The 14,330-nt window shown below is 45.2% G+C and overlaps 1 protein-coding gene and 1 pseudogene across 4 annotated transcripts; one reads left to right on the forward strand and one right to left on the reverse strand.

The window, feature by feature from the left end:
• The first annotated feature begins 250 nt into the window (after positions 1-250).
• Znf275 (zinc finger protein 275) lies at positions 251-13,584 on the forward strand. 4 transcript variants are annotated; one of them, XM_008829507.3, is made up of 6 exons: positions 251-473; positions 2,482-2,558; positions 9,340-9,431; positions 9,868-9,976; positions 10,974-11,075; positions 11,471-13,584. In XM_008829507.3, exons 2-6 carry the CDS (start codon positions 2,531-2,533, stop codon positions 12,628-12,630), a joined length of 1,491 nt encoding a protein of 496 aa, XP_008827729.1. In that variant the 5' UTR covers positions 251-473; positions 2,482-2,530; the 3' UTR covers positions 12,631-13,584. The 4 variants fall into 4 exon arrangements, with proteins under 4 accessions (XP_008827729.1, XP_029417683.1, XP_008827730.1 ...); XM_029561823.1 differs by having other exon boundaries at positions 251-413; XM_008829508.3 differs by having other exon boundaries at positions 251-381.
• LOC115069689 lies at positions 10,365-10,476 on the reverse strand (annotated as a pseudogene).
• Positions 13,585-14,330: the final 746 nt, after the last annotated feature.

The raw sequence follows: 14,330 nt of genomic DNA on the forward strand, positions 1-14,330 counted from the left end.
ATCTCCTAGTCCATTCATTCTTCATTCCCTTTTACATTCATTACATGCTTATTCATTGCATCACCCAGGATCTTGACCAGGCCTTCTGCTCTACAAGGTCTCACTTGGCACACCTCCTCTCTTCGACCCTCCCCTCAGACCCGCCCCCTCCCTCCCCGCCCCCGTTTTAGGCCAATCGGAGCCAACATACCGGGCGGGGCTGAGGCTGGGGCGGGGCCTCGCTCCCTCAGTACCCCTGGCAGAGCCCCCAGCTCCGGAAACGCTCGGCGGGGCTGCTGGGCTCAGCCGGGCGCTGGCGGCTCCGTGGCGCTTCCTGCCACGCCGGGCCTCTACGCCGCGCCAGCTCCGCTTCGAGCGAGCGTCAGCCGTCACCCGGGTTGGGTGAGCTTGCGGACCGCGGGAGGGACGTGCAGGTCCAGTGGTCGCGAGGGAGGCAGAGGGATGAGCGGGCCTGAGTGAGCTTGGCAGCTGGAGTACGTGCTGGGGGCCTGACTGTGGGAACCGCAGGGAAGTATACGGGGAGGGGGCGTCTCGGCGCCTGGGAACTGCTCGGTCTGGAGGCAAACCAGAGGCCACAGGGGACAGGTCCCTGATGGCGGGTACGGTGAGGCCCCAAGGCCTTCTTTTGGAGGGCAGGGGGCGGCAGTTAAAGGCGGGAATTGAGGATGTGTGGAGGACTGTACTGCGCTTTGGAGGATGCTAAGGGACGGGAACTGGTCAGGAGCTGAAAGAGGACACAAACACAGCCCCAAGCGACATGGAGGCCGTGGGGAGGGGCGTAGAGGGGAAGGGCAGAAGACACTTTTTCCCACTGTTGGGGGGAAGGGTTGAGTCTCTAAGGCCCTGGAGACGGTTCCTGCAGGGGAGACCTTCTTTCCCATTTGGGTGGGAGTCACGCGGGAAGAATGGGAGCAGATATGTAGCCTATGTGTTCTTACTGGACGAAAAAACCTTGGGCCCTTTATCTTAAGACAGCTTTTACTCTCGCCCTCCAGGGGGCCACAGTCTCCGGTGCCACTCCATTGCCCCCTCCTCCTAAACTCCTTTACTGGTTTCTCCAGACTATACTTAGCAATTAATTACATGTCTTTTTACATACCCGCATACTCCCACTCACCCGCTGCCTAAAGCCCATGGTCCTTTTCAAAGGCTATTCCTGGCTCTCTTCCCGGAGGGCTCACCCTATGCCAACTGACACCCTCAAGCCAGCATTGGCCTTGCCAGGCACGCAGCCCCCTCCAGTCTCCTTGATCAATAGAACATTTCCTTTTCATCCTCAGCCCCTACATTTTCCTTTAGAAGAGGATTTCAGATGGGATGAGTGGAACAGCACCTCCCCTAGTTAGGACCCCTTGCCTCACCCCTTCTCCCACTGAACCTTTCCTTAAAAGCAGCATGCACAGTGTTTGGCACAGTCTGGTGCATTCCCCCCAAATGGTCCTGGATATAAATTTGGAATCCCATGAAGCAGTGATTTCTAACCTTCTGGAGATAAGAGACCCTTTGGAAATCTAAAAATGTGTGAATTCTTCAAAAATGTGACCAGCAGGATAGCTTCAACGGACTGCCATCTCAAGAACCTTGCCCCTGGGCTAGAACCCTGTCTGATGAGACAGATGAGAGAGGCTTCAGACTCTCTACACAACCCCAGTGTCTGCATGTTAAAAAATGCAGATTCCTTGGCACCCACCCACACCTGCTGCTCTGCCTCTACAATTTTCACTAAACTCCAAAACCAACTTTCTAACCCAGTGATTCAGCGCATCCAAAACTGCCTGGGTTCTTTGCATGACCCAGGGCAGCTGAATGAGATCCTACTACACCCCCCAGTTTAGAATCTTTCGTATCTAGGCAATATCACCTCAATGAGTCTATGCTTACAATTTATTTTGATTTTTAAAAAGATGCATCTTTTTGGAGAAATGGGGACATAAACCTTTCCTCAACTGAGTACAACAAACACTACAAAATCCCCTTCTGGGCTACCTTCTGGCTTTTTATAGATGAGAAAGAAGATGGAAACCTAAACAGAGAGAGGCAGGTGCCCGGGTAAAGTGAGAGAGGAAACAGATGCCTTCCCACCCACACATACAGAAAAAGACACACACAGACACAAATATACCAAGAGAAACAGACTTTCCTGGTGAGACAGTCATCCCTTTTAGCCCTTTTAGGATTCTGCTCCTTTTGAGTAGCATCCATATTACACAGTAGAGGATGGGCCTAAAACGGGCCTCCATGTCCACCTCCTGGCCTGCCAGATTCATTCAGGGAACACAAAGGCCAAGAACAGCTGCAGTCCTGGGACCCACTCAGTATTTACACCCTGGCCTCAAATGGGGCACATTCGGACCTTGGGAGCACGGGTTCGGTCACAAAGCTTATCCTTCCATTGAGCACTTTAACTATCAAGAAGACAGGTTCCTGGAAGGTACACATATGAACCTGCTTCTGTTCACTCAGGTTATTTCAATCCAATAGGTGGGATCTTCCCCATAGAACTAATCACTTGGAACTGTTCTGAGACAAGATGAGTCATCCCTGTATGTCTCTTTTGGGTAAGTCTGGGTGTTTGTGAACTTTTTCTGATGGCCTTAAAGCAAGCAATGCTGTTAGAAGGCCGGTGAGTCGGGGTACAAGATAGTGAAAAAGTGTTTGGGATCTGGAACCTCGTGTGCTAGTGTTGAGGAACTGCCCACCCAGAAACAGTTCTAGCAATTTTAGACACACAGTTCCAAGGAGATAAGGTGCCTGGCATAGGGGGCTGGGGAGTCCAGGAGGTCACTGGGTAGGAGAGGGGGCTGAAGACATCCTCTGGGACCAGGCTCTTGTGAGTGTTCATAACTCCCCGGCCAGGAAGTGAACTGAACAGCACAAGTCACCTGTGGTCCTGAGTAGACTCAAGCTTTGTGGCCTGAAGACATTCCTATTGCAGATTTTATGTAGATACTTGAGGAAGTCTAGATGTTTGGGGCATCTCTAGAAGCTTCCTGAAGCTTCCAGGTGGGTCTTGTTTGGGTGGCCTTGTGGCCTCTCCCCTGCCCTGCTGCCAGAGAAGGACAGTATCTGTCCATGGAGGTTGTTTGACTATTTCTGTCTGCAACAGTATCAGTTGAAGGCTGGTCTTTTGGACTCAAATATTACCTTTAGTGATGGTAGCCAGACATCCTCAGGACATCCTAAGCTCAAGGGGAACAAATGACACATTATTCAGTCGATTTTATGAGGGATGCTGTATGTCTCTGTTGAGTTCAATTCTCAGTTTCTGTTCTTTCAGGTAAAAATGAAATTGTTATTTTTAGGGTCCCTTAGTGTTTGTAATTCATGTCATAAATTCAAATAAGTTGGTTTGTCAAAAGTTAATAATGTGGCTGAATAAAACTCTGCTGTGTCTATATACCCCATTTTCCATATTTTTTTCATCTGTTGATGGACACCCAGACTGATTGTGTAACTTGGCTATTGTGAATAGTACTGCAGTAAATATATGTGGAACATTGATGACTATATGCCAATAATTTTTAAAATTTTGCACATGAGTTCTGGTGTTTTAGAACACACAGTTGCCCAACAGTGCAGTCGATACACCATTGCTGTCTGTGTATTCTAGCAGCAGATGTTTGTTAAACAGCTGCAGCATACATGGACTTGGCTAGGCCTGATATAGAATTTGCAGTTAACCTTGACAAAGGTTTTGTGCTCTGGGCATGGATAGTCTTGCTTCCTTTATGTCTCATTTAAAGAATGACTGTTGTTTGCCTTAAAAGCCAGAGATTTACTTTCCCACAGTGCTTTTCTGAGCTTGCTTTCACAGTTCTAAGCACCGTATGAGATGCTTCAGGATTCAGGGTATGCTTTTCTGCTGTGAATTAAAGTGCCTTATGTTCAAGGTCAGCATTTCCCTCTGTGTCCATTGGGTGCACTACAATGATTTTCATGTTCTGTCTGGGATTTCTTTGACCTTGATCTCCAAAGATCCATCTCAGAAGGCAATGGACACCTGCAACTGTCACTTTTGTCGCAGAATCCAGCTTCTTTCCAGATTAGTTCCACCACTTAAAAGTAGAACAGTTGCACAACATGCACACTAAGTGATTCAGTTGTCTTCAGGATTGGTGGTTATTTTATTTTTAACTGCAGTACAGATTGCTGTATGTTATCTTTTTTTTTTAACAATTTTCCTTTACTTCTGAAGGTCTTTTACCTGATATGCTTAGCTAATTGTGCATAGTTTAGCTTCCTTTTGTGAAAGTATGGCCCACTTTTTCCCTCTCTTTTTTATGAGCACCGTCCCTTCTGAACTAGCTCTGTGTTCAAGTGCTCTGTTACTACGGGTGACCATCACAAAATCTCCCAGAGCTGAAGTACTCTCAAGTCAAATCCTCAGGGTGAGCTAGTACAGGAAAGATCATTCCTATTGCTATGTAGGAAAGGATAATTAACAATTCTTTGGGGGGCTGTAGCAGTTAATCATGCCAATTAAGTAAAAACACTTCAGTAGGATTTGCTCAATTAAAGGTGGATGGTTTGGAAGAACTCTGCTTGAGTGTGCACGTGTCCGAGAGAGGGGGGGAGGGGGAGGGGGAGGGAGAGGGAGAGGGAGAGGGAGAGAACACATGCATATGAGAAAGAAAAAGAGAAAAAAGAATAATGTGTGTATTTATGCAGTGAGGCTCTGCAATAGCAGATGTGATAATTCAAAGGCGGCTCCCAAACAACCATCCAAACCACGGGGCTCCCACAGTGTTCACTATCAACTGATCTTCTAGTTATGGTATTTCTGGTGTGACTGGAAAAGTCTCAAATTTGGGGAGCTGGACCTTAAGCAAGTCATTTAACCTCGAGGATCCATGGTTTTCTTCTCTGGAAATTAGCAATGATAGTAAGCGGTTCTAGGTTGTGATAATGAAATTATATGATAGGAGACACACAGCTCCAAATATGTGTCCTGCATGCTCCAGAAGTAGAAATTTGCTCCGTTTAACACACCACTCTGGCTCACATTGATTCAGTTGTTCCACAATATATCATGTCCTACTTGGTGCCAGGAGCTGCTGCAGATACTGGGGGTTTGGAAGTAACCGACAGAGAAAAGGCCCTGTCCTATTGGGGCAGATTATTTTTTACTGAGAAAAACCAGCCACTTCATAGAATTTTTTTAGTGAAAATGTTTGGAGGACACTGTGCTAGGGTTTATTATAAAGATGTTTTAAGGAAAGGACATTTAAGACCTGAATTATTAGAAGGAGCCGCCTGTGGTAAGAAATGGTATTCTTGGCAGGTTCACAGGCTTTGAGGGCCACAGCCTTGGCATATCTATATCTGCATGAAGGCCATTGTGTCTGGATGGGGTGATTTTGATGGTGTGGGGTGGGGGCAGGGTATCCAATTATATGCTCGGCAAGGGCTTGGTGCTGGCTTGAAGAGCACTAGAAAAGGTTTAGAACACGTCATTTTTTTCCAGAGGCACATGTATGACGTGGTACCCTCTCTCCATTTCATTTGGCTTCCACACATCAGTGTCAATTGGAAGTATTTTTTTTAAAGAATCATATAAGAAATTTATGCACATGTCATTGTGCATGGGAGACTGAGCTTTGTATAGGAAGCCAAAATCAAACTAGACATTGAATGTATACTGGAAAGAATCCATCAGGCCAGAGGAGCCTTGCTTTGGTGACAGTGGGACCCGGAGAGGATTTATCCACTGAATATTTGGGGATTAAACTCAAACATTTGGGGAAGCACTTATGCTGTACAGTCAGCTGAAAATGGAAAGGAGGACTTGCAAGAACTTTGTGGTCACACTAGGCCTTCTGCCCCCACCTTTCCATGGGGCTGATAGTTTGGGGGAAAGGAGCCCAAAGACTTTTAGACTTTCTGGTCAACCCATCGCTCCCTTCACAGACTGCCCATAGATTCCCACCAGTCCTTCTCCCTTCTGCCTGCTTTGTACATATGGCTATCCCAGGAAGTGCTAGTCTTGTGACTTCACCTCAGGGACCATTCTCCTGTTGTTTCCTTGGTCTCAGCCCTGTTCCCTTGCATACTGAGCATCTATCTTATCCCAAGTCTACCAAAGTCATTTAAAATTATTCTTTTCTGATACCAATGAAATTTAACTTGGTGTTTAAAAAGTCACACATTAAAGAAACAGAAAATACATCTTCCTAGATCTTGGTTCTCTTCCTGTGGCTACACAAACATTGACGTAGTGCACTTATTCCTGGGACAGATCCCTCTCAAATATTTTCCTTCTTTAAAAAATTATAGTATATGCTTTTTGTCTTCTCCTCTTCCGTTTTCTTCTTTGGGTTTTCAATCAAAAGTTATCTCTAACTTATATCTTCTATAAAGAATCGGCATTTTTAAAAATCTGCTATAGGTCATCTCACACTGGCCACCTGTTGATATTACACTGAAACCTACAAGTTTACTTCTTGTTCTGAGTTCTAGGACTCTTCACAAGAATCTTCAGAATTCTGAGCCACCTTGGTCATACACCCTCTCCCCACATACATTTTTAAGACATTGGGATTAGATTCTTCCTGTTGGTTACAGAATAGTATTTTCTATGCTTTTACTTTTAACATATCTGTGTCCTTAAAGCTTTTTTAGACAGTACATAGTCATTTGTTAAATACAGTCTAACAATCTCTGCCTTTTGATTGCTTAGTCCATTTATATTTAGTTTAATTATTCGTGTGATAGAGTTTTAGTTTACCATCCTCCTGCTTATTTATGTTTAGCCCATCTATTCTTTTTTCCTTTCCTTTGGAATGCTAGTATTCACAACATATGTTTGGCCTCTGCATGTTTAAAAAATTCCACAATACCTTATTACTATGTTTTTCTTGCAATGGCCAGTTAAATTTTAAAGACTTTAAAATGAGAAAGGCAAAGTCTTATATTTTCCCACGACGTTGCATTCCTAGTATTCTTTATGCCTCTGTGTAAATCCAAGTTTCCATCTGGTTTCATTTTCCTTCCACCTGAAAAACTTCCTTTGGTATTTCTTATGGGACAGATCTGCTGATGACAAATTGGTCTGGCTTTTGTCTAAAAAATTATTTCTCCTTCATTTTTGAACAATATTCTCCCTGAATATGGAATTCTTAGTTGACCGTTTTTTGTTGTTGTTGTTGTTGTTGTTGTTGTTGTTCTTTAGTACTTAAAAATATTCGATTGTTTTCTAGCTTACAGATGACAAATTGGTCTGGCTTTTGTCTAAAAAATTATTTCTCCTTCATTTTTGAACAATATTCTCCCTGAATATGGAATTCTTAGTTGACCGTTTTTTGTTGTTGTTGTTGTTGTTGTTGTTGTTGTTCTTTAGTACTTAAAAATATTCGATTGTTTTCTAGCTTACATGTTTTCCCACAAGTCACTGACTTCTTACTTTTGTTTCTCTGTACACGCCATCATTTCTTTCTTCCAGCTGCTCTTAGGATTTTTCATCTTATCATTGGTTTTCAGAAATATACTTATGGCAGCTTTCTCTCTGAGCTTCATTTTAGATTACTTCTATTGCAGTCTTCAACTTCTCTATTTTGTAATATCTAATCTGCTAATCAAACCCAATGAAATTTTAATATATTTATCTATAAAAATTTCATTTTATTATTTTCATATCTTCTACTTCCCTTTGTGTCCCTGTTTTCTTTCAATACTAGGACATAGTGATCTTTTTCCCTTTTCTGTGAGTTCTGTTAGTCATTTCTGGATGCTTCTATTGTCTGATTCTTCTTCCTACCATAGGTCATATTTTTGTGTTCCTTAGCAATTCAATAATTGTTACTGGATTTTGGACATTGTTTTGTTGAATGTCCAGACTTCGGGAATTATGAGTAGCTATTTATAGATCAGTTTGATGCCTTAAGGCCTATATTTAAGCTTCGTAGGGCAGATCTCTTGTAGCTTTGGCTCTAAGATAGACTAATCTTCCCATTTAGGCACAGTCCTGTATTCACTACTGAATGATCAGAACTTGAACATCTCCCTACCTTTGTGTGTCCTGGGAAATGTTCTGTCTACAGCCCTAGGGAGTTTCATTCTATGCTTACAGTCAGAAGAGGCTCAAAGGAGGGCTTAAGCGCATCTTTTCCACCTCATTTTTTTCAACATAGTACAATGCTTTCTGAACTCTACTCTCCAACCTCCGCCTTCCCCTACCACGCTGAACTATGTCCTGTGGAGTTGCTAGTGAAGCTTTGGTTTGGTTTGGTTTGGTTTCATCCTCCCTATACTCAGTCTGGACATTGCTTCTAGGCAGAGAGCTAGAGCAATAACAGGACTCATTTCATTTGTTTCTGTCCTGGATCATGATCCTGTCTGTGGTTCCTACTGTCCCAGTATCTAAAAACTATTGTTGCACATGGGTTTTCAACTTGTTTGTGGCAGGATATAACATCTGTTCCTTGTTACCCCATCATGGCCATACGTGGAAGTTTCCATTCATCTCTTCTAACATACTATATTTAAATCTTCCTGGAGTGTCTAGGTTTTGTAGTCAACATGCTTCCTTTTCACTTAGTCATGACTAAATTGAGTTGACATCAGAACATGACCTATGTGGCTATTTCTTTGACCTTACCACAGTGGGAGTACACAGACAGATGACTGATACACAGACATCTATGGTAAATTCTTACACTATCTCACTTATTTTGCAATGTGGAAGAAAAAGATAACTTGTCTATATTATTCAAATCTTTATTTTAGCAACATAATGTTTGAAGAGCCGTTCTTAGAGACTTTTTTCTCCTGCTGTTTTTTCAACTTTCTATTTTGTTGAATAATGTAAAGAGGAGCTGTCATGTACAACTGACTTTTTCACCTGGTGAACGGTTAAAGTATGGTATGTTTGAAAAGACCTCCCCTCGTAAAGAAGCGCAGGTTCCTGCTCTTTGTTGCCTCTTTCCTTTCAGTGACTTCATCAGTTTCATGAAGCTAGAATCTGTGAATCAGTTCTTCTAGTGTTCTCTTTAGTGTGCTTCCTCACCTCATCCAGGCTTTCTGAAAGGGAGCCCTGTGGTGAGCCAGTGTCTGGAAGCTGGTCTCCCTGCTACTGGCTCTCTGTGGCTCTCTTTGGGTGTACCTGGGCTAGCATTCTTATTTTGGCTACCTCTAGCCTACCTATATTGATTCTTTGCCAGTCTACTTTCCTACTATTTCAGACATACTTTCTCACACATACCCATGCTCAGCCTTATCATTCAGCCAGCCTGGGAGAGAAGACTCTGTAAGATTCAAAACTAGGGAATAGGACACCACCAATCTCATCCCAGGGGACTAAGAAATGGAACTGTTGTCACTCACAACTTTTTTCACTTTCCTTAGCTCCACCTGCTCCCCAAGGTCTTGCCCTTCCCCAGGATGGAGCCCCAGGAAACCAGGTCCTGGCAGTTCCTCTTGAGATGCCGGAGGCCCAGGTGAGCTATGTATCCCTCTTGCCTTGCCTGAGATTTTGTCACTGCTCCCTGATTTTGGCCTCAGCCTCAGCCTCTTGTCCAGCATGACATGCAGCAGGGTATGAACTCTGGCTGCTGCCTTCCTTCCTGCCCTCTGCTTTTCTCCCACAGGCTACCAAGGACTGGATACCCATTGTGCTTGTAATTCCCATTGTATAAGTGGGATAGCTGAGTTTGTGTCCTGGGAAGACAGTGGGAGGCCCAGGCCCAGGCAGCCCAGGTCTCCTTGTGTTTGCTCATGTTCTTTTTCCGTGACTCCTTGGTAATTGCAGTTGGATGTCCACATTGCCAATATACACACATACACATGCTTCAGCCCCTGACCTCTTCCCCTGGCATGGTTGGTACCACACTTGTGATAGATAAACAGACTGATTATCACTGGGATTTCTTTCAGGATTTGGTGCCCTTTGATATTGTACCTTGGCACCTTACAAAAAGGGAGTGGCTGAGTCTGAGCCCAGAGCAGCAGACACTGGCATATCCCGGGACTGTGACCTCCATTGGTAAGAGTGCCCCTAGCACTTCTCAGACCATTTACTGGAGTGGAGTGACCACCCCCACCCAACCTCACTTTGCCCCTTGATTGTTGAGAACCTGCAATACTAGTTCTCCCAGTTCCTCCTGGCACAGAAAGATCTTCTCTCCCATCTTGCAGTGGAAAGAAATTAGAACAGGGGTCAACAAGATGACTGAGCAAGGAAAGGTACTTGTCACCAAGCCTGAAGACTTATGTTCAATCTCCAGACCCTATATAGTGGAAGGAGAGACTTGATTCATACAAATTGTCCTCTGACCTCTATGAGTGCCCAACATCATGCCCATACTTACACACATACACATAAACACACAATAATTAATTAATTAAATGTAAAAATAGAACAAACCTGTTATGATAATTTCGAATACTTTTTAACATACTGTGTTCAGATAAAGAATGTATCAGATATTAAACTATTAAGAACTGATACTACATTTTATCTTAACCATAAAGCTGAGAAGCGAGTAGAATATTTTTTTAACCTACAGATTATACCAAGTGCACAGCCATCTGAGTGGGTTCACTGTTGAGAGGAATGGGCACAATCAAGCTCTTTTTCATGCATCAGGTGTTTACATATGTGAGGAGGGAGGATTTTTTTTTTAGGAGGAAAGTCTGTTGGAAATTTGGTTTCAGAGTTGTACAGATTCTCAGGTTTGGGAAGAGCATGAAGTTCAGTGGAGGGGTACTAGGGTGTGCATAATGGGGTACGATCAGCTGGGAAAGATGCCACGTGTTGTATCAGTGGAGCTTCCACTAAGAGGGCCCAGCGCCTGCCTTCCTACGGTCCCCAGGAGGCGCTGGCCCTTGGGCAGTGCAGTGGAAGTGCATAGATGACTCACATAATATCACAGGCAGCCCGGGAGATTTGGAAGGATCCCTTTGGAAGGTTTTTCCTCTGCTCCACCATTCTCATACCATCAGTTGCTGCCTCTGTAACGCATTCTCTTTTCCATGAGCAGGAGTTCCTGTTGTGAGTCCTGCTTTCGTTTCTCACGTGGCCCAAGGACAAGTGCTGTTGATATCAGACCCATCCCTCAGTACAGATCACACTAAGTACCCTGGTAAGCATAAATGAAACCTAAGGAAGCATGAGGACATTTGGAGGTGGAGCTCAGGTTAGGATTATAGGAGTATGCTGAGCTCTTGGAGTTGAGGTTCGGGTTAGGAAGATGAGCTTAGTTTGTGGGGTTTAGGATTCAGGTTGAGAGCCCAGCTGAAGCTTTGGGAATGAGTATGGTAGCCATCTTGCTTTACAAGCAGAGGCTTCCTCAGAGGCCCCTTTAATAGGCAGTGGCCAACAATCAGGTCCATCCCTCCGGTGCTTGCTTCTGATGACTTCCAGGCCCTGCTCAGGGTTCAGCAGCTATGGGAGGTAAAGGGGCAAGGATTATGGACAAAGGCGAGTAACCTCGTTCTTCAGCCCTCTGTAGATTGTGTCTGCTATTTATTCTTGCAGAAAGCATCTCTGTAACTTACCACCAGAAGATGGATGAAGAAGCCCAGGCACAAGAGATGGCTTCCATGAGCTCCCCGAGGGCCAGTGACCCCAGCGCTGAGGTCAAACAGAATGGGGACTCTGAGGGAAGGGGAGGGAGCCCACCAAATCTGCCCATAGAACACCATTTTGCATGTAAAGAGTGTGGGGACACCTTCCGGCTTAAAGTGCTCCTTGTTCAGCACCAGAGGGTTCACAGTGAGAAGGGCTGGGAGTGTGGTGATTGCAGGAAGGTCTTCAGGGGGGTGTCAGAGTTTAATGACCACAGGAAGAGCCATGTAGCTGTGGCTGCTGAGCCCCGGCCTGGCCCCAGTTGGGCTCTGGAAGATGCTGTGGAAAAGAGGGAGCAAATGGAGAGGGAGGCGAAGCCCTTTGAGTGTGAGGAGTGCGGGAAGAGGTTTAAGAAGAACGCAGGCCTTAGTCAGCACCTCAGGGTGCACAGCAGAGAGAAGCCCTTTGATTGTGAGGAGTGCGGGCAGTCCTTCAAAGCCAACACCCACCTCTTTCGACATCAGAAGCTCCACACTTCGGAAAAGCCCTTTGCGTGCAAGGCCTGCAGCAGGGATTTCCTGGATCGCCAGGAACTGCTCAAGCACCAGCGGATGCACACAGGCCACCTGCCCTTCGACTGCGATGACTGCGGCAAGTCCTTCCGGGGAGTGACCGGCCTGGCGGAGCACCAGCGCATCCACAGCGGCGCCAAGCCCTATGGCTGTCCCCACTGTGGCAAGCTTTTCCGGAGGAGCTCAGAGCTCACCAAACACCGGAGGATCCACACCGGCGAGAAGCCCTATGAGTGCGGCCAGTGTGGAAAGGCCTTCCGCCAGAGCTCCAGCCTGCTGGAGCACGCGCGCATCCACAGTGGCGAGCGGCCCTATGCGTGCGGCGAGTGCGGCAAGGCCTTCCGCGGGCCGTCCGACCTCATCAAGCACCGGCGCATCCACAGCGGACTGAAGCCCTACGAGTGCGACAAGTGCGGCAAGGCCTTCCGCCGGAGCTCCGGTCTTAGTAGGCACCGGAGGATCCACAGCGGGGCCAGGCGCTGTGAATGCAGCGAGTGCGGCCGTGTGTTCAAGCGGCGCTCGGCGCTGCAGAAGCACCAGCCGTCCCACCGCGAGTAGATATCTTGCCACTCCGAGAGCGATGCCAGGGGTCCACAGAGGCCATGTCCCAGTCAAAGGAGATGAACAGTTTTGTAGCGCTTATCTATTTTATTGTGAATCAGTGAACCAGTTTCTACTGCCACCAGCAATTAAGTATCCATAGTTTCCCATTATGCCCATATTAACATAGCTTGGCTACTTTGCCTGGTAGAAAGTACCATTGAGGTATTTAAATCTCCACGTCTGGAATGAGGGGAGAAATCTGGATGTGGGGAGTCTAAAGAGGGCTGAGAGGTTATCTCCAAGCTCTTCCCCTGAGGGAAACGCAGAAACGTTCAGTGACATCAATATGATGCAGTACTACCTTTCTCAAAAGGAAGATTGCCCCAGGTGTTTGGCCTACTTGAATTTATAAATTTTTAGGGATGTAAATAGAATTCTCAGATATTTGTCCTATAATATTTAATTTATTAATTTAGCTATACATACATATTATAAATCACATATAGAATAATATATTAATTTAGAGAATACTCCATTTGTTATTCGCTCTTCACGTGTATTTTTGACCTCACCATCTTCACCAACATGGGGACCTCTTTGGGTCATCAGCTGGTATTTGAGGACTGTGACAATCCCTGCGTGAGGCTCTCACCAGAAACTTCCTCCCAAGCCATAAGAACACATTCGCCTAATATTAGGACAGTTATTTGTGTGTTTTTAAATTAGTCCTGTAGCTACAACATACCCACTAAAAGTGGTGCTTTTTCAGATGACCTTTAAAAAGGCTTTTTTAAGCATCTCAGACATCACTCTTAGATCACACTTCTAGTAAAACTTACTGGCTTGGGGATAAGCACTTTTGTCTCTGTTTCTTAAGGTAATTCAATCTAGTGACCCCACGCATACCCAAAACAGACATCGGTTGGGGATTGTCCTCACACAGCATCATTGTGTTCGAAAGAAACAGGAGTGACCTCTCCAGGACCCGAGGGTGAAGTGACACCGCCATGTTGGGAGAGCCTATGTTGGTTTTGGGAGTAAATGGTACCTCTCCAACCCTCCATTTGCAGCTGTGAAGTGGCAGTTACAGTACGTACATCCTGAGGTTCTCACGAGGACTGTGCCTTGCCTGCAAGAACACTGCCTCGTTTTGAGGTGCATTTAGTAAAGGTCACTTGCTGTCATCCACAGCTCCTTACTGCCAGAACCCGGGATGATCCCCAGGCCTTCTGACTACTAGTCTTGTCTATCTTTCATGCAATGACTTCAATATGACTTCTGTTTTCTTGCATGCAAATTATATGTTCATCTCCTTTGACTAGTTACCAAGTTACCTTTGGATATATTGACTTTATATACCAGTTCTTTCTATATCAATTGTGATTTCCGATTTTTATTGTTTTGCTTTTTTAGCACTTTTACTACATATTTGTCATACAAGCTTTTCATTTTTACATATCCTTGAATTCTGTTTGTTACTCTTGACTTTCATTGCTTTAGTTCTTAGATATGATGACATTTTCTTCTAGAATTTACTTACAAAAGGAAAGTTGAATCCCCTGCCCACCAGGTGGGCAAGTCGAATGGGAGTGGGCCAGAGAAGCAGGCTCATTCCTCATCCAAGATGCACACTCCATATATATCTGTGGGCAGCACTTGACTGTACAACCTGGCCACTGAGACACACTAGAGACATCTGTCACACATTGCCCAAA

This window comes from Nannospalax galili, unplaced genomic scaffold, assembly GCF_000622305.1.
Source record: "Nannospalax galili isolate Female #2095 unplaced genomic scaffold, S.galili_v1.0 scaffold513, whole genome shotgun sequence".
Lineage (NCBI taxonomy): Eukaryota > Metazoa > Chordata > Mammalia > Rodentia > Spalacidae > Nannospalax > Nannospalax galili.